The sequence below is a fragment of the Myotis nattereri genome (genome assembly GCF_964212035.1).
Source record: "Myotis nattereri genome assembly, chromosome: 1".
Classification (NCBI taxonomy): domain Eukaryota; kingdom Metazoa; phylum Chordata; class Mammalia; order Chiroptera; family Vespertilionidae; genus Myotis; species Myotis nattereri.
In genome coordinates, this window is record NC_138075.1 from 69,845,210 (window position 1) to 69,866,533 (window position 21,324).

The 21,324-nt window shown below is 36.4% G+C and overlaps 1 protein-coding gene across 2 annotated transcripts in view; it reads right to left on the reverse strand.

Annotated features, from left to right (window-relative positions):
- The window catches only part of SPRED1 (sprouty related EVH1 domain containing 1), a gene marked incomplete at its 5' end in the record, with an annotated part of 129,530 nt that overhangs the window by 48,708 nt on the left and 59,498 nt on the right, over positions 1-21,324 (reverse strand). Inside the window, one exon of one of the 2 annotated variants that reach the window (XM_081090536.1) lies at positions 15,976-16,150. In XM_081090536.1, coding sequence (XP_080946662.1) covers positions 15,976-16,150 — 175 coding nt within the window. Of the gene's footprint in view, positions 1-15,975; positions 16,189-21,324 lie in introns of those variants that run through there. The other variant, XM_081090535.1, reaches the window with a different exon arrangement.

The window sequence follows — 21,324 nt, forward strand, 5'->3', positions numbered from 1 at the left end:
ATATAATAAAACTTCAATAAATATTAGTAGTAATAGTGAGGTAGGTCTCTATATGATGTCACTAACCCATAACAGAACCATTGCTTTAGAGCAGCGGTTCTCAACCTGTGAGTCGCGACCCCTTTGGGGGCCGAACAACCCTTTCAAGGGGTCGCCTAAGACCATCGGAAAACACATACATAATTACATATTGTTTTTGTGATTAATCACTATGCTTTAATTATGTTCAATTTGCAACAATGAAAATACATCCTGCATATCAGATATTTACATTACGATTCATAACAGTAGCAAAATTACAGTTATGAAGTAGCAACGAAAATAATTTTATGGTTGGGGGTCACCACAACATGAGGAACTGTATTAAAGGGCCGCGGCATTAGGAAGGTTGAGAACCACTCCTTTAGAGGCTAGGAGGTCAGTAATTAGGAGGGGAGACCTTTTTTGAGAATGGGAGGGGGAGGATTTTGAATAATAAACGTGCTCAGGACCTCAAAGAACTTATGAATAGATTTTGGGAAGCATAAGTTAATGGATTCTAAAAGCAATGGAAACATTTCAATCTCCCAATGTTGTTGTTTTTTTCCCCAAGAAATAATAGGGTATTTGATGGGGGGAGGGGAGAAGAGGAGGGTGGAAGGGAAACCAAGGCCACTTAACAACTAAAACTTCTGAAGATATATTCTAAGTTATTTTGGGAAATACAGACCAAAATTCCCATCATAAAACTACTAGACTTGTTTTCCACAAGCATTTAAAATAGACCAAGCAAAAACTGAGAATAAATGCATTTTTGTTTAACTTAGAACAACTAATAATTTGGGAGAGCAGAGTAAAATTAAATACGTACTTTCAAACTACTATGTTCTTTATTATAGTTGCTACCTTACAAGTAATAATTTATGTTTACAAATAGTATTATCTAAAAAGTAGTACGGTTGGTAACCAAACCTAAAAAATTTCACTAGTACCTTTCTAAAATACCTTTGAATCATTTCGTTTTTTAAACAAAAATTCCAAATTCAAATTATTTGATAATTGGCATCTCAAACAGTTGCCTCATATTATGAACTTTAGTCTTCCTGATGATATAAAAACTGTATCCTTTATGAAAAACACCAAGGCATACTATTAAATATGAAATTAATTGTTATTAAATACATAGTTTTACTAATCATTAATAAAAATTTATATTTAACACTGTTCTAAACTGCATGGGATTTTAGAATTTTTAAAAAGTAACAATAAAAACAATGGCGTATTTCTCGCATAACAGCAGTTCAGCTACTAAAGAGGGAAGGGAGCCAGTACTCCTTCAATATGTCTGTCAATAAAAGAAAAACTGCTCTAGATTAAAGGAGAATAGACACATGACAGCTAATGTCATGTGTTTTGTATCGAAGGAACAAAAATGTTATAAGAACATTATTAAGACAGTTGACAAAACTGGAATATGGAATCTACATTAAAGTACTATATTTATGTTAAATTTACTAAATAAAATAATTACACTGTGGTTATTTAAGAAAATATCCTTGTTCTTAGGAAAAATACACTAAAGTATTAAGGGGTAAAAGGTAGGATATATGCAACTTACTTTAAATACATAGTTCAAAAAGTGTGTGTGTGCGCGCGCGCGCGTGTGTATGTGTGTGTACATACATACTGGGGGAGAGAGAATAAAACCAATGTGGCAAAACGTTAAAAATTGTTGAATTTGGGTAATGGGTGTATAGGAATTCTTGTATTATTTGATTCTTTGCCAAAGACTAGGGAAATGGACAAAGAAGGGCTTAAAATACAAATTAACAGTATTAGTAATGCAAAAGGGGACAAACTGAAGACACTTAGAAAATAATAAATGCAATGTAATGGTTTATGAGCTCAAATGTGAAAAATTAAATGAAATAACGGATTTCCTAGAAAAGCTATAACTATCAAAACTAATTGAAAAGAAAATAGAAAACCATTATAGACCTATAACCATTAAAGAAATTCAATCACTAGAAAGTGAGGATGAAAGGGGATGAGGGACTGGAGGTGAGATACAGTGGGAATCTCAGCAACTCTGGAAAACTAAGGACCTTAAGCAAGAGAGGCACTCCCTATGAAGAACTGAGGGGATTAAAGACAAAAAAACTGTCACAATAATTAGGGCACTGCTCTAACTCCTGGTGGCCACACTAAAGAATAACATAAAATTACTAGAGGCCCGCTGCATGAAATTTCTGCACTGGTGGGGGCGGGGGGAAAGGGGAGGGAGGGAGATCCCCTCAGCCTCCTCAGGGGAGTGGGCCTAAGCTGTCAGTCAGACATCCTTAGCACTGCCTCAGAGGTGGGAGAGGCTCCCGTTACTGCCGCCTCTGCGCTCGCCAGCCGTGAGCCCAGCTTCTGGCTGAGTGCATTGAGCGTCTGCCCCCTGGTGGTCACTGCACGTCATAGTGACCGGTTGTTCCGCTGTTTGGTCAATTTGCATATTAGCCTTTTATTATATAGGATTAGGCACAGATAATATTCCTTGCTTCTTTAGTTGGCTCTTCCCAAAGTCCCTATCATAACCTGTTAGATCTCTGAATTGCCAGAGTAAATAAGCTTAAACAATTCTTTTCTCCTTCAACTGGGTCTGTATAATCTGGAGAAGGGCCCACACATTCTGATGAAATCAATCTCAATGATCTAATGATTTAACAGTCATAAACCTTTATTAATTAATTTATACAGCAATATCTATATAACACAAATTATTTAGAAAATCAAGAATATCCAAAGACATAATGATGATTGAAGAGTTTCAGACTGTAAATGGAAGGAGGCCAAACAGGATATATAAGATTTGAATAATTTAATAAAGTTTAAAAAGGCTATGGATGTTGGGAAAAGAGGTCTCAAATCAATAACTGAAGTTTCTACTTTAAGAAATTAGAAAAAGGGGAGCCAAACACCCAAAGCAAGCAGAAAGAAATGAACAACAACAACAACAACAAAAACAGAAATAAAATTGAAATAAAGGGGAAAATAATCAATAAAACAAAAGCTGGTTTAAAAAAATAATCCTATATAATAAAAGGGTAATATGCAAATTAACCCTAACAGCAGAAAGACTGGGAATGACTGGTCACTATGACACACACTGACCACCAGGGGGCAGATGCTCAATGCAGGAGCTGCCCCCTGGTGGTCAGTGGGTTCTCACAGGGGGAGCTCTGCTCAGCCACAAGCCAGGCTGATGGCTGCCAGCACAGCGGTGGTGGTGGGAGCCTCTCCTGCCTCCTCAGCAGCGCTAAGGATGTCTGACTGCAGCTTAGGCCTGCTCCCTGCTGGCAAGTGGACATCCCCCAAGGGCTGCCAGGCTGCCAGTGGGATGTCTGACTGCCAGCTTTTTCCCAATCCCCAGGGGAGCAGGCATCAGCCAACAGACTGTCATTCCCCGAGGGGTCCCAGACTGTGAGAGGGCACATGCCGGGCTGAGGGACCCCCCTCCCCGAGTGCACAAATTTTTGTGCACCGGGCCTCTAGTAAATTGATAAAACTCTAGCATGACTGACAAATTAAAAATGAAGACATAAATATCCAATTTCAGGAATGAAACAGGATATTGCTAAAGATATTTTAGCTTTTAAAAGAATAATTAAGATACTAAGAACTTATAAACTAGACAACAGTTAGAAGAAATGGATCAATTCTGTGAAAAACATGTTATCAATACTCAATCAACATAAAAATGTTAACCTGAACAGTCCTATAACCACTGAAGGAACTAAATTTTTAATTTAAGAGTACTCAAGAATAGATCTCTCTAAACTGAGATGGTTTCAATTGGAGAATTCAATCATATATTTAAAGAGGAACTAACACCAATTTTACATAATCTCTTCTGGAAAACAGAAGAAGGGGGGAACACTTACCAATTGAATTTTATGTGACCAGTATTACCTGAAACCAATACCTGACAAAGATGGTACCGAAAAATAAAACTACAGACCAATATCAATCATGGTCTAAAACACAAAATTCTTCAACAAAATACTAGCAAATCAGATATAATAACATATAAAAAGATATATATCATGACCAAGTGGGATTTATTCCAGGTACATAGACTTTGCCTATGTATGTCCAGTTTTGATTGATTTTTGAATGTTGACTCAGAAAGCCTTGAGTCAACATTCAAAAACCAATCAATGTAATCTATCATGTCATCAAGCTAAAGAAGCTCTAGCAGTTAACACAGAAAAGGCACTGCACAAATTCAAACATCCACTCATAATAAAAATTACCAGTAAGTTAGGAAGAGAGGGGGATTACCTCAATTTTACACAGATTGTCTATTAAAAAACCTACAACTAACGTCATACTCAAAGGTCAAAGACAATGTGTTTCTACTAAGATCTGATGAAAGCAAGGATGTATACTATTGCCATTCTTGCTCAACATAGAACTGGAAGTTGTAGCCACTGCAATAAGGAAAGAAAAAAATAAAATAAAAGGCATAGATTAAAAAGAAATAAAACTGTTCATATTTTTAGATGACATGTCTACTTTAAACAATCCCAGGGAATCTAACAAAAAACCTCAGAGTTAAGCAAGGTAGCACGATAAACAAAAATTAATCACATTTCCATACACACAATGAACATGTATTAACCAAAATTATAAATACAACATCATTTACAACTGCTCCAAGAAAAATGAAACAGAGGTATACACTTAACTAAATGTATCTATGTGCTGAAAAATGTCAAAAGAATTCAAAGGGGGGGAAAAGGAATGCAAAGATCTAACTAGAGACATAGGGCATTCATGGACTGGAAATTCAATATAGTAATAATGTCAATTCTTTCCAAATTGGCCCATAGGTTTAACACAATTCCTATCAAAATCCTAATAAGGACAAAATTATTCTAAAATTTATGTGAAAAGCAGACCCTAGAACAGCTCAAATAATCTTGAGAAATAAGAATAAAATGGGAGACATCACTCTACCCAATATTAAGACTTAAAAATATAGCAACAATAATATATGGTATAATACTTGTGGAGGGAAAAATAGAACAATAAAACAAAATGGAGAACATATACAAAAATGCTCAACTGATTTTTAACAAGAGTACAAAAGCAATTTAATGGAGGAAGGACAACTTTTTCAACAAAGGGTGCTAGAAGAACTGGACATTCATAGGCATAAGAAATTAACCTTGATCCAAGTATCATTCCTTAGGTAAAAATTAACAACTATAAAACTTTTAGGAAGAAAACACAGGATAAATGTTTGGGATCTAGGGCTAGGCAAAAAGTTCTTAGATTTGATGCCAAAATCATGATCCCTGAAAAGAAAAAGATTGATAAACTGGACTTTATAAAAATTAAAATCTCTGTTCTGCAAAGGACTCTGTGAAGGAGATAATAAAGAATGGGAGAAAAATATCTGCAAACCATATATCCCCAATCAAAAACTAGTATCTAGAATATATAAAGAACTCTCAAAACTCAACAGAAAAGAAAACAATCCAATGAGAAAAATGGCAAAGGATGTGAACAGACATTTCACCAAAGAAGGTACACATAAACACATGAAAAGATATTCAACATCATTAGCTGTTAGGGAAATCCAAATTAAAACCACAATGAGCGCCGAAACCGGTTTGGCTCAGTGGATAGAGCGTCGGCCTGCGGACTGAAAGGTCCCAGGTTCGATTCCGGTCAAGGGCATGTACCTGGGTTGCGGGCACATCCCCAGTGGGAGATGTGCAGGAGGCAGCTGATGGATGTTTCTCTCTCATTGATGTTTCTAACTCTCTATCATTCTCCCTTCCTCTCTGTAAAAAATCAATAAAATATATTTAAAAAAAAAACAAAAAAAAACCCACAATGAGCTAACATGATACACCTATACCAATGACAAAATAAAAAATAGTGATTACAGAAAATGCTGGTAAGAATGCCTAGAAACTGGACTGCTCTGGTAAAAATGTAACATAATATAGCCACTCTGGGGGAAAAGTTTGGCAATTTCTTACAAAACTAAACATGCAACTACCACACAACCCAGCAATTACATTATGGTCATTTACCCAAGAGAAATAAAACATATGTTTACAGAAAAACTTGTATATGAATGTTCTTACCAGCTGTATTTGCAATAGCCCCAAACTGTAAAGAGCCTTCATTTCCTTTAGTGAAGCAATGGTTAAACTTTGGTTCACAGTTGTCGTAGAATACCAGGCAACAATAAATAGGAACAAACTATTGATACACACTCAATAACCTGCATGAACCCACAGGGAACTATGCTGAATGAAAAATACCAATCCTGAAGTAACATATTTATGATCCCAATTACATAACACTTTTGAGATGACAAAATTATAGAAATGGAGAACAGGTGAATGGTTTCCAGGCCAAGAGGGAGGTAGGTGTGCTTTAAGTACCAGGGGAAAGGATTCTTATGGTTACTGAACTGTTTTGCATCTTTTCTATAATAGTGGATATATGTGATAAAACTATATTGACCTAAATGCAGACCCAAATGAGTACAAAACTGGGAAAATCTGAGTGTGATGGACTGTGTCGATGTGAATATATATCTGGTTGTGATACACTAGTTTTGTAAAATGTTACCATTGGGAAAACTGGGTAAAAGGAAAACAAGATCTCTTTACATTATTCTTTACAAGAGCAATTAATGACCTATAATTATCTTGATAAAAAGATCAATTTAAAAAGTCTACGGAGATTTCAGAAAAATTATTATCAAATTCTGATGAGGGAAACATTAAGAGATATCAAGGAATCCTCCTTACTGTGATAAATGACATCTCAAAATAATATCTAAGGTTCTACTTTTCTATACAACACTAGAAATCCCATTAAAATAATAAAAAAGCCAACCGTATCACATTATCTAATATTATTTTGGAAGTTCTGACTAGCACTATACAAAAAGAAGATGAGTTGCATGAAATGAGCTTTAAAAGAAACCAAAAATGACCCTCCGCCCAAATCATATATAATAGTCACAAAATTTTTATATATGTAGAAAAAAACTTAAGTGAATGTACCCATATTTTAAAAAAAATTGTTTAGTTATAGGAAAATGAGCAAAAATATACCTAAAAGGGGGAGGGACCAATGAGGGGGAAATTAGTATTAGCAAATATATAAAACTAATTTTAAAAGTATAATATTCACATAAAATCAATAGACAAAAAAGTGGAATTAAATAAGAAGTGGTATGGATTGAATTACATCCTTCTGAAATCTAGAAAGAGAGCTCTCACCAGAAACCGAATCAATGAGTACCCATATCTTGGACTTCCCAGCCTCCATAATTGTGAGAAAATAAAATTCCACTGTTTTAGCCAGCCAGTCTATGGTATTGTCTTAGGATGTCATGAGCAAACTAATACAAGAAAAGTCTAGCATAGAGAAGGTACTCAAACAGCTGTTTATTAATTGAAAGAATAGCAATCAACCAATTAAAAAGCATGCTACATTCACATGATAATTTAGATTCTAATAGAGCAAAGGTAGTGACAAAATATTTAGAAAGCTAATAGTGAGATAAAAAAGTTTGAACTTTAATTTAACTATGAGGGAAGCTACTAATGTTGTAACAATTTAATTGGAATGTAATGGAAGGAATATGAAATGTATCACAATCAGGTATAAAGGAGAAAGATGAAGGCAAAATAATCCTGCTGAGCCCAATAGACCAGATCAATCAGTATAAACCAGTAGCTAGAGAATGGAATGACTTTAATCTAAAGCAAGCCAACCTATCCTATCTAATAATAGAGAAACATGGTAATTAACCGTAACTTCGCTACGCTTCCCACTGGCTAATCAGCGAGATATGCAAATTAACTGCCAACCAAGATGGCGGCCAGCAGCCAGGCAGCTGAAGCGAACAGGAGACTTGCTTGCTCCAGTGAAGGAGGAAGGCAAGGTTCCCCGCCTGCTGCAGCCCAGCTCTGAGCTCCAGATGCAACAATGTTGCAATTATAGAAGCTAAACAAATCCAGAAACCTGCTTTCAGTTGCCAACAGGTTCAGAGCTTAGAGCGCCAGTGATGGCAACAGAGTTTCAATTATAGAAGCTAAACAAACCCAGATACCTGCTTTCAGCCAGCCACGGCCTCAGAGCTGGAGCCAGCTCTCAGCTCCAGTAACAGCTATAGAAGGTAAATAAATCCCAGAATAAAAAGAAAAAAGAAAAAAAAAAGAGTCTGGGAGCTTCAGTCGCCCGCCAGCCTGAAAACGGCCCTCAGCCCCTCACCCAGACTGGCCAGGCACCCCAGTGGGGACCCCCACCCTGAAGGGGGTGTGACCAGCTGCAAACAGCCATCAGCCCCTCATCCAGGCTGGCCAGGCACCCAAGCGGAATCCCCACCCTGATCCGGATCACCCTTCAGGGCAAACCAGCCGGCCCCCACCCATGCACCAGGCCTCTATCCTATATAGTAAAATGGTAATATGCTAACTGACCCTAACAGCAGAAAGACTGGGAACGACTGGTCACTATGACACACACTGACCACCAGGGGGCAGACGCTCAATGCAGGAGCTGCCCTCTGGTGGTCAGGGTGCTCTCACATGGGAAGCTCCGCTCAGCCACAAGCCAGGCTGACAGCTGCCAGTACAGCAGTGATGGTGGGAGCCTCTCCTGCCTCCTCAGCAGCGCTAAGGATGTCCGACTGCAGTTTAGGCCTGCTCCCCGCTGGCAAGTGGACATCCCCCGAGGGCTGCCAGGCTGCCAGAGGGATGTCTGATCGCCAGCTTAGGCCCAATCCCCCCGGGGAGTAGGCCTAAGCCAGCAAGTGGTCACCCCCAAGGGGTCCCAGACTGGGAGAGGGCACAGGCCGGGCTGAGGGACTCCCTATCCCTGAGTGCACAAATTTTTGTGCACCGGGCCTTAGTATATATATATATAAGGCTAATATGGAAAGTGTCCCCTTGTGAGTTCAACTGGGAGACCGGGAGTTCAATTGCTCGCTATGATGTGCCTATGATGTATGCTGACCCCCAGGGGGCAGCGCGGAACATGGCAGGTGACCAGTGGTGGTGGCGGGGAAACCGTGCGGTGGCAGTGTGTGGGTGACAAGGGAAGGAGGAGGCAAGGAGGCGGGGAATCTGATTGGCCCTTATCACTGGCCAGGCCTAGGGACCCTACCCATGCACAAATTTCATGCACTGGGCCTCTAGTTAAATAATAAACAGGAAGTTTAGTATATTCAGTAAAGAGAGTACTGAAGGAAGTTAAGAGTTAACCTGAAGTTTTCTAAAAATAAAAAAAAATTAAAAAAAGAAATTACAAGGCAGGTAATATGGGAAATATGCTAAATCTTAATTTCCAGGAAACAGCTATCACATGGCTCTAAAAGAAAGATAATATATATGCTAACAGGCAGGCTTTATCTCTTTGGGGAATATTGGCAATATTAAGAGTTAACTGTTGAAAAACAACTGCCAAGAGAAAGTCACAAAATTTATGGTTATACGAAGAAGTCATTAATAGTACAATTTATCATCTTTTCAATGGATTGGCCCTAAAATGAGCAGCTAATTTTGGACTAGATGAATGTTGTTGTTGTTACCATTATTATTAGCATTTCTTCCAATTCCAGTCCTTAACAGCAAAACTGATTTGCCCAAGGTGCTTTCTCTAATTAAATTTTCCTAGTTTTCTGCTTATGACTTATCTGTGACAATAAAAAGGAAATTGTTCCTGTCATTATTGTTTCCTCAGGACTAGCAATCTGTCTACATTCTCTACTCCACATAAACTCTTAATATGCTATCTATTGTTATTTAGTTAATGTAAAAGAGGGGAGGCATTTCAATAAATTCAACACTTGCTTTTGGTAAAGATAACTAAGTAAGGCAATATATCATGGAAGTGACTGCCTTTGGGAAAGGGCAGACAGAGTCAAGATAAAGGAAGTAAAGGCCAGATTATAAAAGTTCCTCCACACAGCCCTGGCCAGGGGTTCAGTTGTTTGGAGTATCGTCCTGTACACCAAAAGGTTGTGGTTTTATTCCTGGTGATCGCACATAAGTAGGTTGCAGGTTTGATCCCCAGTGGGGTGTGTGGGAGGCAACCAATCGATGTTTCTCTCTCACATCGAAGTTTCTCTCTCTCTCCCTTCTCTCTCTCTCAAACAAAACAAAACGAAAATCAACAAAAACATATCCTTGGGTAAGGATTTAAAAAAAAAAAGTTCCTCCCCACAAATAAACTCCCTATACTTCTTTCCCGATTTGTTTTTCCCCGTATCAGTTAGGACTCTCTAGCATATTAATCTTACTTACTTATTGTAACATTTCTTTGTCCCTCACCAAAATGTATATTTATCTTAAAAACTAGAATTTCTGTCATTGTTCATTTGGATATTCCCAGTGCTTAAAACAGTGTCTAGCACACAGCAGTTTCTCAATATATATTTGACTCACCTTTAAAAAGGGAATATTCTCTTTTAATAATGTAGAATTCAGTGAAGTTCCTTCAGGGTAAAATAAAGTAAAAACTCAGCAGGTAATTATCTACTGAAGTAGTTTAAATGACTGACAAAAAATTTAGATTGGATTTAAGAAGAAAATAATAAAAAAGATACTCAAGCCAGAGGAATCTAGTGAAACTGGGGAAAATTGAAGGCACAAAGTAATAGAGTAAGCATGAAATTGTAGAGCAAGGGAAGGGGAATAAAAAAGAAATGAGAGGAAATTGTAAAATTCCTCAAATGGAACAGTTCTGGATAACAACCAGATCCAGGAAAGCAGCCTGCTGAAATGAAGACCAAAAGGTCAAGACTGTGCAAGCAAAGTAGCCAAGAATAATGATGAGGTTCAGATGTGGAAGAGTTGCTATGGGAAGGAATTGCTAAGGTCAGTAGACGAAAATGAAAGCTAATGGATGGTGATCTGAATGGAACACTGTCAATAAAGGGGTTTATATAAGTATGTATAGTTAACAAAGTAATACTTTGTCGAATAAAGCATAATTAAAATTATGGTAACACCATCTATACTCCCACTTCCCTCCCTAACTGTGATATTATAGTCAAAGGAGAACCAGTATGTTTCAAGAGACAGAGCTGCTAAATCTTAAAGAGAAAAGTAGTTAATGTAATTGGTTTTTAGTGGAAGATTGAGGTTTCACAATGCAATAATTCAGAGGCACAATGGGAAAAGCCAAGTAGGAAATTAATGTTCTGTACTTTTATAAAGTTCAATCCAAGGCAGAAAGATGTGTCCCTGGTCTTTTAAAGTGTCCCATGATGGAAAGGGGGTGAGTCTCACTGTTAATAAAACTACTCCTATGTTTTCTCCCTAGAAAACAAATCCTCTAATTTTGTGTTAGGCTCTAACAACTGAAAAGAAAACTCATTTTTACAATGTCATTTTAGACAATAAAACTATTACTTATAGGCATTTTTATTTTTTATAGGTCACTTTTTATCCACAACCTAATTATATTTATTAATCTGAAAAACATATCCTTAATCTCTTTGGCAACTTCTTAATCTGAAATGTTTCTTATTTTCCCTTTCTTCACTTAATTTTTGCCTTTATTATTTTTACCTTTACCATTAATAACTTTGTCACTATAAGTTTATAATGATAACTATCGTATAACTTTGCTGACATAACACAGTGCCTTTTTCTTATTTCCACAGACTATCTTAAGTAATACATATGTTGTAAGAGTCCTATTGTATCTTTCTGTGTAGCCTATTCCATATTTTGTCATATCTTAGGACATAATATGCTTTTAAAAGCATAATTTTAATTACATTTGTAAATTTACAGTATTTTATTGCCTACTACATAAACATAAGAGTACATTCCCATGGTAATTTAAAACTTTTAGTAGTAAATATTTTAGCAAAATTTTGATGTCATTATGGACAGTTTATTCAGCTACTTATAAAGACTTTAAGGGTGTATTATAATACAGTGTTTTAAATATACATATCACATACAATTCAGCTAAAAATGATAAAAAAATATAACCTATACATATGATAAAATGTTTTCCAATAAAATAAAGTGTCATACTAGCAGAGAAGGGCCTATCTAATATATCTAATAAAATATGAATGCAAAAGAGAAATTTTCTATTATGGAGAATGTGAAGCTCTACAGTAAAGGTTATCTATACAAAATAACAGTTAAATTTTAGCTAGCATTTAAGAAATATGTGATCGAGGATAACACTAATTTGTACTCAAGAATTAAAGGAAGAAATCAAGGCTATAAAGATTTAGAAGGCAATGGAGGCTACAACTTATACAGATCAAGAAAAGCGGTTCTGAGAATCTATCCTTGTTAAAGACCATTCCATACCCAACTGTCTGGAAGAAAGGCAGTACTCTGATTACCTTAGAATACAACACCAAACCCTGGTTTTTCTCAGTGCTTTCCAACTTTTTCCTCAGGCACCCTTAAAAATACAACATTTTTGTGGCATCCAGGAAAGAGGAGTTGCTACTAGTTAAGAGGCAACAAACCAAGAGGCTCCAGCCACTTTTATTCATGGCGCATAGCTTGGGAGGCTCTTACTTCAAGCAGCAAAAGGGTAATCTGTAAAATAAACTCTACCTTTATGAGCATCATAAAAACAAGAAAGTAAGCATCACAGGAAATAATTTCCGAGACTCAGAATGAACAGATCAATAAATGAATGAGTCCTACCCCCAAAACACACAAGCTGACTTCCTGAAAAAAATCCCAGTCAGCTTACTCTTCATTTATGCTCGTTTCTTTATTAAAAAATAAAGAAGAGTGAAATATAAACCTTTTAGAAGTGTAAAAGACATATTTTAATACAAGTGATTGCACATCAAAAGCTGCAAAAACTCTTCTACCAAAGTGCTTCTTTCAGCCTTACGAAAAGCCATCTTTCCTTTTCACTACTATTACCAGCATTCTGATTTATGAACACTCTTTAAAATATTACCAATATTTCTTTGTTAGCTATACAAATGGCCATGGTACTCCTCTTTACTAATTATCTATTCTTTCTTAAAAACCACAAGTTTTTCTTGGGATATGAGGGGCAGGTATCTCACTTCATTTTTAGAATTTATCTAAGGTAAAGGATTCTAAGATGTGACTGACAGACAAAATGGGTACAAAACAGTTTTTAGCAAATGAGGATTTTAAAGATAACTATCAACTTGGGAATAACATTGCAAATTTATAAACTCAACAGTCACAGAGTACTTCTTTCTTAGATAAATAAAAAAACTAGAACTCAGCAAACGGAATTGAAATAAAACCAATCAATAAAAACATCTACAGAAATGGACATTAAGAATCCAAAATGCAGTGACAATAAAAAAAAGAATATATACTTCAATCTGTATTGCTTTAGAAGTATCTTGATCAAAAGTGTATTACCCAGCAGAGGGGGGTAATTAATCTGCTTATTTCAATGTCACTATCCTATTTGTCTTGAAATTCTACAAGACACTGCTGTTTTAAATTTATAACCATGCATTCATTATTGCCTCTGCCTTTAATCATACAATTCCACATAACCTAAAATGCTTTACTATATAGCTAATCTCTGCAAGAAATATGGCAACCCTCCAAGTGAATAACTTTTCCTTCATGTCTACACTGAGATATATTGATTACCCTGTTACACAGATAACAAGCTTCCTCAAGGAGAAGTGGTCAGGTGAAACAACAAATGTTCTGATTCCTAGTCAGTGCATCTATCAGAAGAATGTATTTTCTTGTTAATCTATTATAATTCTACACCTAAGGGCTCCTTTAAAGCCTGCCACAGGGAATAAGTTTGTGTTCTTTCTGAATCCCAGGTTTATTCACACTAGCTTTATGTCAAAGCCACAATGACCAATCACTAATCCAGCCGTGGGCAAAGACCGTACCCTTTTATGTAATGATGTTTACTTTGAATTTATATTAGTTCACACAAACACTTCATCCATGCTTTTGTTCCGGCCCTCCGGTCCAGTTTAAGAACCCATTGTGGCCCTCGAGTCAAAAAGTTTGCCCACCCCTGCCCTAATCCATCAGTCTGAGCAGATTCAGATCAGCCTCACTCCTAGTTATGCAGATTATGTCATTTATTAAATTACCCTAAAATAATCTGTCCATTAATACAGCTAATATTTTTAGATCATCAGTATTTTATACTCAGTTTCTGAAATCAACAACTTCTCCTCCAACAACATTTCCCAGTTACCATTAGCTCAGATGAGTAGTATTATAGTCCAGGACAAGTCACCATAAACTCTTTCTTAGAAGTCTACAAAGCCTTATTTTAAACTAAAGGCCTGGTGCATGAATTCGTGCATGGGTGGGGTCCCTCGGCCTGACCAGTGATCAGGGCCAATCGGGCCGGCTGGCTTGGGGGGAGACCGCGGGAGGTTGGCTGTGGGAGCACACTGACCACCAGGGGGCAGCTCCTAAGTTGAGTGTCTGCCCCTGGTGGTCAGTGCGTCATCATAGTGACAGGTCATAACCATTGCGTAGGATTTTATATATATAGATTAGCAATAGTATGTGCCAGCCACCATCTTATGGAAAGCCAGAATCACCTTTAGATATTGGGGTTTCCTACAATCCTAAGACGACATTCTGGTTCACTGAGATACATTGTTAGGAGTGAATCATAAGCTCACAAAACACTACAGCTGGGAGACTTTCAAGATGACTTAGAAGAGGGGTCCTCAAACTTTTTAAACAGGGGGCCAGTTCACTGTCCCTCAGACTGTTGGAGGGCCAGACTATAGTTTAACAGCGGTGGCAAAAACACCCAGAGGGCAGGATAAATGTTTTCGGCGGGCCACATGTGGCCCACGGGCAGTAGTTTGAGGACCCCTGACTTAGGATAACTCTCCCTTTCACTGAGGCAGAAACAGGGGCACAAGAAAGTTAGTTTAGCAAGAAAAGTTAAATGAAATAATTCAATAGTAAAGATTATTCAGAAATCAATAACCAAAATTAAAAATAAATTTATTTAAAATGCTAAGGCCCTGACTGGGTAGCTCAGTTGGTTAGAGCATCCTCCCGATATGCAAAGGTTGTGGGTTTGATCTTTGGTCAGGGCACATACAAGAATCAACCAATGAATGCATAAATAAGTGAAACAACAAATTGATGTTTCTCTCTCTTTCTCCCTCCCTTTTAAATCAACAAATTAAAAATAACTTCTTAAAATGTTCATATATTAAAATTTTAGAATTTAAAATACATTTTTCAATAGAAAAAACATCATAGAGGCTAAATGAGCATGCTAAACCAGTCCTCAAACATATTTTCATGTGCCACGAAATTATTACTTTTCTTTATTTTCAATTATTTAAAAATGCTAAAACCAACTCGTGGGCCGTACGAAAACAGGTGGCAGGCCTGGATTTGGCCTGTGGACTATATAGTCTGCCAGCCTCCAGTCTAGGAGATAGTGGAGAGAAGGAGAGGCAGGGTGTACCTGGTTTAATAACTAGGGCAGTGATAGCGAACCTATGACACGTGTGTCAGAGGTGACACGCGAACTCATTTTTTTGGTTGATTTTTCTTTGTTAAATGGCATTTAAATATATAAAATAAATATCAAAAATATGTCTTTGTTTTACTATGGTTGCAAATATCAAAAAATTTCTATATGTGACACGGCACCAGAGTTAAGTTAGGGTTTTTCAAAATGCTGACACGCCGAGCTCAAAAGGTTCACCATCGCTGAACTAAGGGGACTACCCAGGAACACTTCCATTAAACTTAACCACAAAAGCAGCTCTCCTCTAACACGTGTGCATTATTATTATTTCCAGTTGCAAAGAAAAACAGGAATAGTTCATCATGCTTAATATTAAAAGAGTTTCAGAAAACATAACCATTGATCCTGGGCAAAAATAATTCTCATCAATTATGGCACACTAATAATTATTTTAAATTAATAATTCATTCTATGGAATCTTAAAATTATAATAAATGCATTATCAGTTACCATTTTATCCCTGAGCCGCTCTCCACGGATAAGAAAGTCAGAGCAGCCATCCTCTTCCTGGTGGGAGGCTCTGCAGACAGTGACGCAGCTCAGTCCACTACCTCCAAGGGGCAACCATCCGCCACTGGAGTCATCCCGGGTCATCACCACAGCTCGCACTCGTGCATAACTATTACTAAAACAAAGGCAAAGATTATAAGTTAGTTTTTCCATAAACAAAAACCAGCCAAGCTTCCAGTCTTGTTTGAGAAATCAAAGACCACATCAGTTAAAGTGCTTACTACTTCCATGATATTCTACAGAAAGTAGTCTACTTGAAAGATGTCAAAAACATAAACTAACTTAAAAGGTTAACCTTTATTTTAAAGATCAACCTCACAATAAAAGACTACAGAACTCTTATTTCAATTAATCATTTGAATAGTTCAAGCACATTTGATTGTCATGGAACCAATTAAGAAAAACCCCAGAGACAAACACTGTCAAATTACATAGGCCCTCATCAAATTTGTCTATATATATTCAACTGCTGCAGTACGACCAGGACAAATTACTGCTATATTTTAGCATATTTAATAGTGACACCTATAACTTTCTAACATTTCTGGAATTTATTATAAATAAAATTCTGAAACTCAGACACCATGTTTTTTATATCTTCTCACAGCCTGGAATGTAAACCACACGAATCATATAAAGACAAATGTTCTGTTTCAATAACTTATCAAGTAACTGAAACCTGAATTTCATGCCTTCTTTTTGGAAGACTATTCGTAAGAGACTACACTACATTCTAGTTCCATTCAGAATCATTTCCCAATATTAACCGCAAATACTCTTTACATAAAATCTAAGAAGTGTGTTTCATCTACTAATGTTCTAAATAACTGACATCTAAGCATTTTAGTTCTAATGCTTTTAATATAATAATTACTGATGAAATCCTTTCTAAAAATAGAATACCTTGCTAACTTAGAAAAATATACTGAACATAAACTTAAACTTATTTTGGTTATTGAATATCAACTGAAGTTCTATGTTAACAGTTCTTTGCTACTCAGCCTCTATGTTCTAAGTCCTAGGTTGCCAGTTGTCATTTCTCTTGCCATAGTGCCTGTTTAAAATAATCCATTTTCCTTTTTTCACTTTACATATTTTATTGAAGTATACTTTACACACAATAACATATTCCTATCTCAATATATAATTCAATAAATTCTGACAAATATACATGTCTTCATAACCAACACTGGTAATCATGCTATAAAAGATTTTATGACTACAGGAAAGTCCTTTAAGCCTCCTTCCCATCAAACAGACAACCATGGTTCTGATTTCTAACATACACATTAGTTTTGCCTATTATGGGATTTCATATACATGGAATCAGCGTCAATACTTGTACCTTTTAATTCACAGGGTAATATGCTTTTATATATATACTAGTGACCCAGCACACGAAATCGCATGAGACCCAGACCCGCGGGAAATCGTGTGAGACCCCAGACCCCCAGTCCTGGTGTACTGTGGGACCCAGAGTCAAGTCCCCACCCACCTGCATGCTCCTCACCATACACGCAGCCCCACCCACCCGTGCGCACCTCACCATGCGTGCAGCCTACTGGTGACCTATCTTTGGTCGTTATGGTGTTATGACCACTGGGTTTTTTATTATATAGATATTTTTATTGATTTCAGAGAGGGAGATAGAAACATCAATGATGACAATCATTGATTAGCTGCCTCCTGCATGCCCCCTACTGGAGATCGAGCCTGCAACCCAGGCATGTGCCCTTGACAAGAATCAAAACCCAGGACCCTTCAGTATGCAGGCCAAAGCTCTATCTACTGAGCCAAACCAGCTAGGGCAGGTAGTATGCTTAACTGTAAACTAAAAAACTGTTTTCCAAAGTGGTTGTACCATCGTTCATCAATAATGTATGGTAGCAACAATAATGTATGGAAGTTGTGCCACATCCTTACCAACACTGAATGTTTTCAAACTTTTAAATTTTATTCATTGTACTGAGTATATAGTGGTAACCTATGCTGGTTTTAATGTCAATTTCTCTGATAACTCATGATGTTGAACATCTTTTCATATGCTTACTGGCCATTTGTATAGCTTCTTTGTTAAGTCTTTTGATCATTTTTTTTATTATGCTGTTTTTATTACCAATTCTTCTAGAAGTTCTTTATATATTCTGGAGACAAATCTCCTGTAAGAGAGCTGTACAGTTTTAAAACTATACTGTGTTGTGGCTTAGTGAGGAGTCTAAAGTCAAACTTTCATACGTTGGATCCTGGCTCCAAAACTTACTAGCTGCGTGTGCTTGAAAAGTTACAGAGAAGTTACAGAACCCACCTTTAATAAATGTAAACAATGCCTGGCATATAATAATCACTATTATTACTACTACAAAGAATTTTAAATTGAAGTAGTTGTCATCCTGATAATTCAAAGCCATATAGGGAAAAATAAAATGTACATGGTCAACCATAAACCTCTATTATTGGGGTCAAAATAATTTTTTATATAGAAGCTTTGAAAGTCTTTAGCTTTACAGGTGACCATTCTATCTAAACTTTTTATTGTTCAGTTATTCAGAGGATCTAATTCTTATTTAGGCCCAATTCTTACCAATCTTCAACTCAGAGTACTGGTCAGTGGAGGTGTGGGTGCATAAAAGCTGGAATGAATTATACCAAAACCCAGCACCTAACTTAGACATATTAGGTTTAAATGTTTGTGAACTAAACTCATACATTTGAAGCTCAAGACATTTGAAGGCCAGTGAAGTTACCAAGTCACAAAGGAAGTGGGTCAAAAACCTAAATTCAAGTTCCCAATAATCATTTAAGTGTCTACTTACTATAGAACCCTGACTCTTCCTTCTTGTCTAAGTATTTAGTCAGCTGGGAAATTTAAGGATTTTATACTAATTCTTTAAGACTTGGAGTAAAATACCCAATGCAGAAGCTCAGGGTATATCTTGACCTCAGGGTGGGAGAGCAGCTGTTCTCTTTAGGGCATAGACTCTTATTTTATCATCTTTGAATCTTTCTCTCATTTACAATTTGTATAATGGTTCTCAGACATATTTTATATTTTAAAAATAATAAAAATATACGTAAGTAAAATTATTTTTAAAAATATTTAAAAATCTAGTGGTTATTTTACGATGGTGAAATTTGATATTTTCCCCTTCATTTCTCAGTTTCTTCAAAAATTATTTTTATTCATATTTATAAACTATAAGTAATCTAAATAAATTAAAACCCATTTTTAACTGCCTTTGGCTTTATACAAGACTAGAGGCGCGATGCACAAAATTCGTGCAAGAGTAGACCTTCCTTTCCCTGGCTGCTGGCACTGGCTTCCCTCTGGCACCCAGAACCTGGGCTTCCCTCCGGCTGCCGGCAAGCATCTGGGACCCTGGGATTCCCTCGTAGCCCTGGTTTTGTCCGGAAGGTCGTCCGGTCTAATTAGCATATTACGCTTTTATTATTATAGATACCGTAAACAATTTAGAATGTTATTTTAAAAGTGTATAAGTAAGTTTCAAACAAAAGTATCTCTAACATAATTCCTCTCAATACCTCTAAAAGCTTTAATGTACTCCAAAAGCCTATTATGTAAATCTGTATTCACCATTCCATAGCCTTCATTAGCTTATACTTTAACAACTCAGCTGTCAACTTCAAGACCTAAGATTAGAATACCATAAAAGTCAAGCTATTCAATATTGTGTGGGGCTTTTTTTTCCCTCAAAGACCTTCATTCTTGACAAGGTTAATCTTTTCCACCAGTTTTCATCTCATAACCTCCTTGCCTTCAAATGTCTTCTTTTCCCAAAAAAAAGCAGCAACTCTTTTGTCTAAAACATGCAACCACTCCCAAAGACTAATGGCAGCTCTTACAAACTCTGTCATACTCTTCTTCCTCGTAGCAGAGTAAAATTTGCACTTGTCATTCCCTCCTTAGATAAAAGTGACCTAAGGGCAAGAAACCAAATCCTATCCTTCTATTTAAAGTATAACAGACTATTTTTTCCTGATCATGCAAGCAATAGAAGTCCATTCTAATAAATGTGGAAAGTAAGTAAAAGTATTATTTGCCATCATGGAATTAATATTCAAAATTTTGTTGGATTTTTACTCTCTGGGTATCATATTTGCAGTTTATTCTTCTCTGACACAGCAGTCATTTATAATAACAATGTGCTCTCAGAATTTCACTCTTGAGTGTCTTTAAAATATTTAGTTGAAAGGCATCTGTTCCAATGATTTATCCAAAAAGACAAATCTGACAAGAATTTAGTTCTTTAGTATTATTTTCGAAAATACTTCCAACTAAAGCTCTGTTCTTCACTTCGACAATGAACTACATAACAACCACTTTTGCGGACTAGCTTTCAATTCTAATGAAGTGAAGAGACTCTTGTAAAATGATGCTTGGTTTCCTTTATTTTATTCAAAATCTAAATTGAACCTCAACTGTTAAACTCTGGTCTTATTTGAACAATTACATCAAATATATCCTTTCATGCCATAGTAGACGATTTAGAAATCTAGGTGAGGGGTAATGTTGGATTGGACTAGAGTGCTAATAATGAACACAGAGAAACTGACTGATTTGGGTGGACGGTGGAGGAAGAGCCAAAGGACTTGATGAGGTTATAACTACACAGTAAGTATTCTAAATTATCTAAAATTCTTAATAGTAACTATGACCTTTATTTTATAGAATTTTCAACTGGCATTTCAATCAAGTTAAGGCAAAATGAGGACCAAACACAAAGATAAATGGACTCTTAAACCTCCTGTTATTAACAAGCCTACAACATATCCACTCATCTACCTTCTTGCTCTTTTCATTCTTTCTTTACTCTCCTTCAAATGGGTTGTCTTTGTTCTATTAATCTGCATAAATTCTTTTTATTATAAATACTAATTCTTTGCCAGTTATGTCAATCATAAATCTGGCTTCTTTTATTTCTAAATGTTGTCTTTTAAAGAACAAAGCTTTTATTTTACCATGGTCAAATGTATTTCTTTTCCTTTATGATTTATGCTGTTGACTTTTTGTAAGATCTCATACATACCTATTTTAAGCCCTTTACATCCTAGTAAGAAATAAAACCTTTTTTCTTTTGAAGTCATTTTAGCAAACAGAATACTCTATTTTCTGTCAAAGTAAGAAAGTCCCTTGAATCACCTATGTCAAGCAGAGCAAGTATTCATGTATTTACTAAATTATAACACATACTAGTCCTTTTCCATTGCCCAGAAATGAAATGTTTCTCAGCTACATATGCTTCTCTGTTCTCCTGGACATGGAAACCAGGT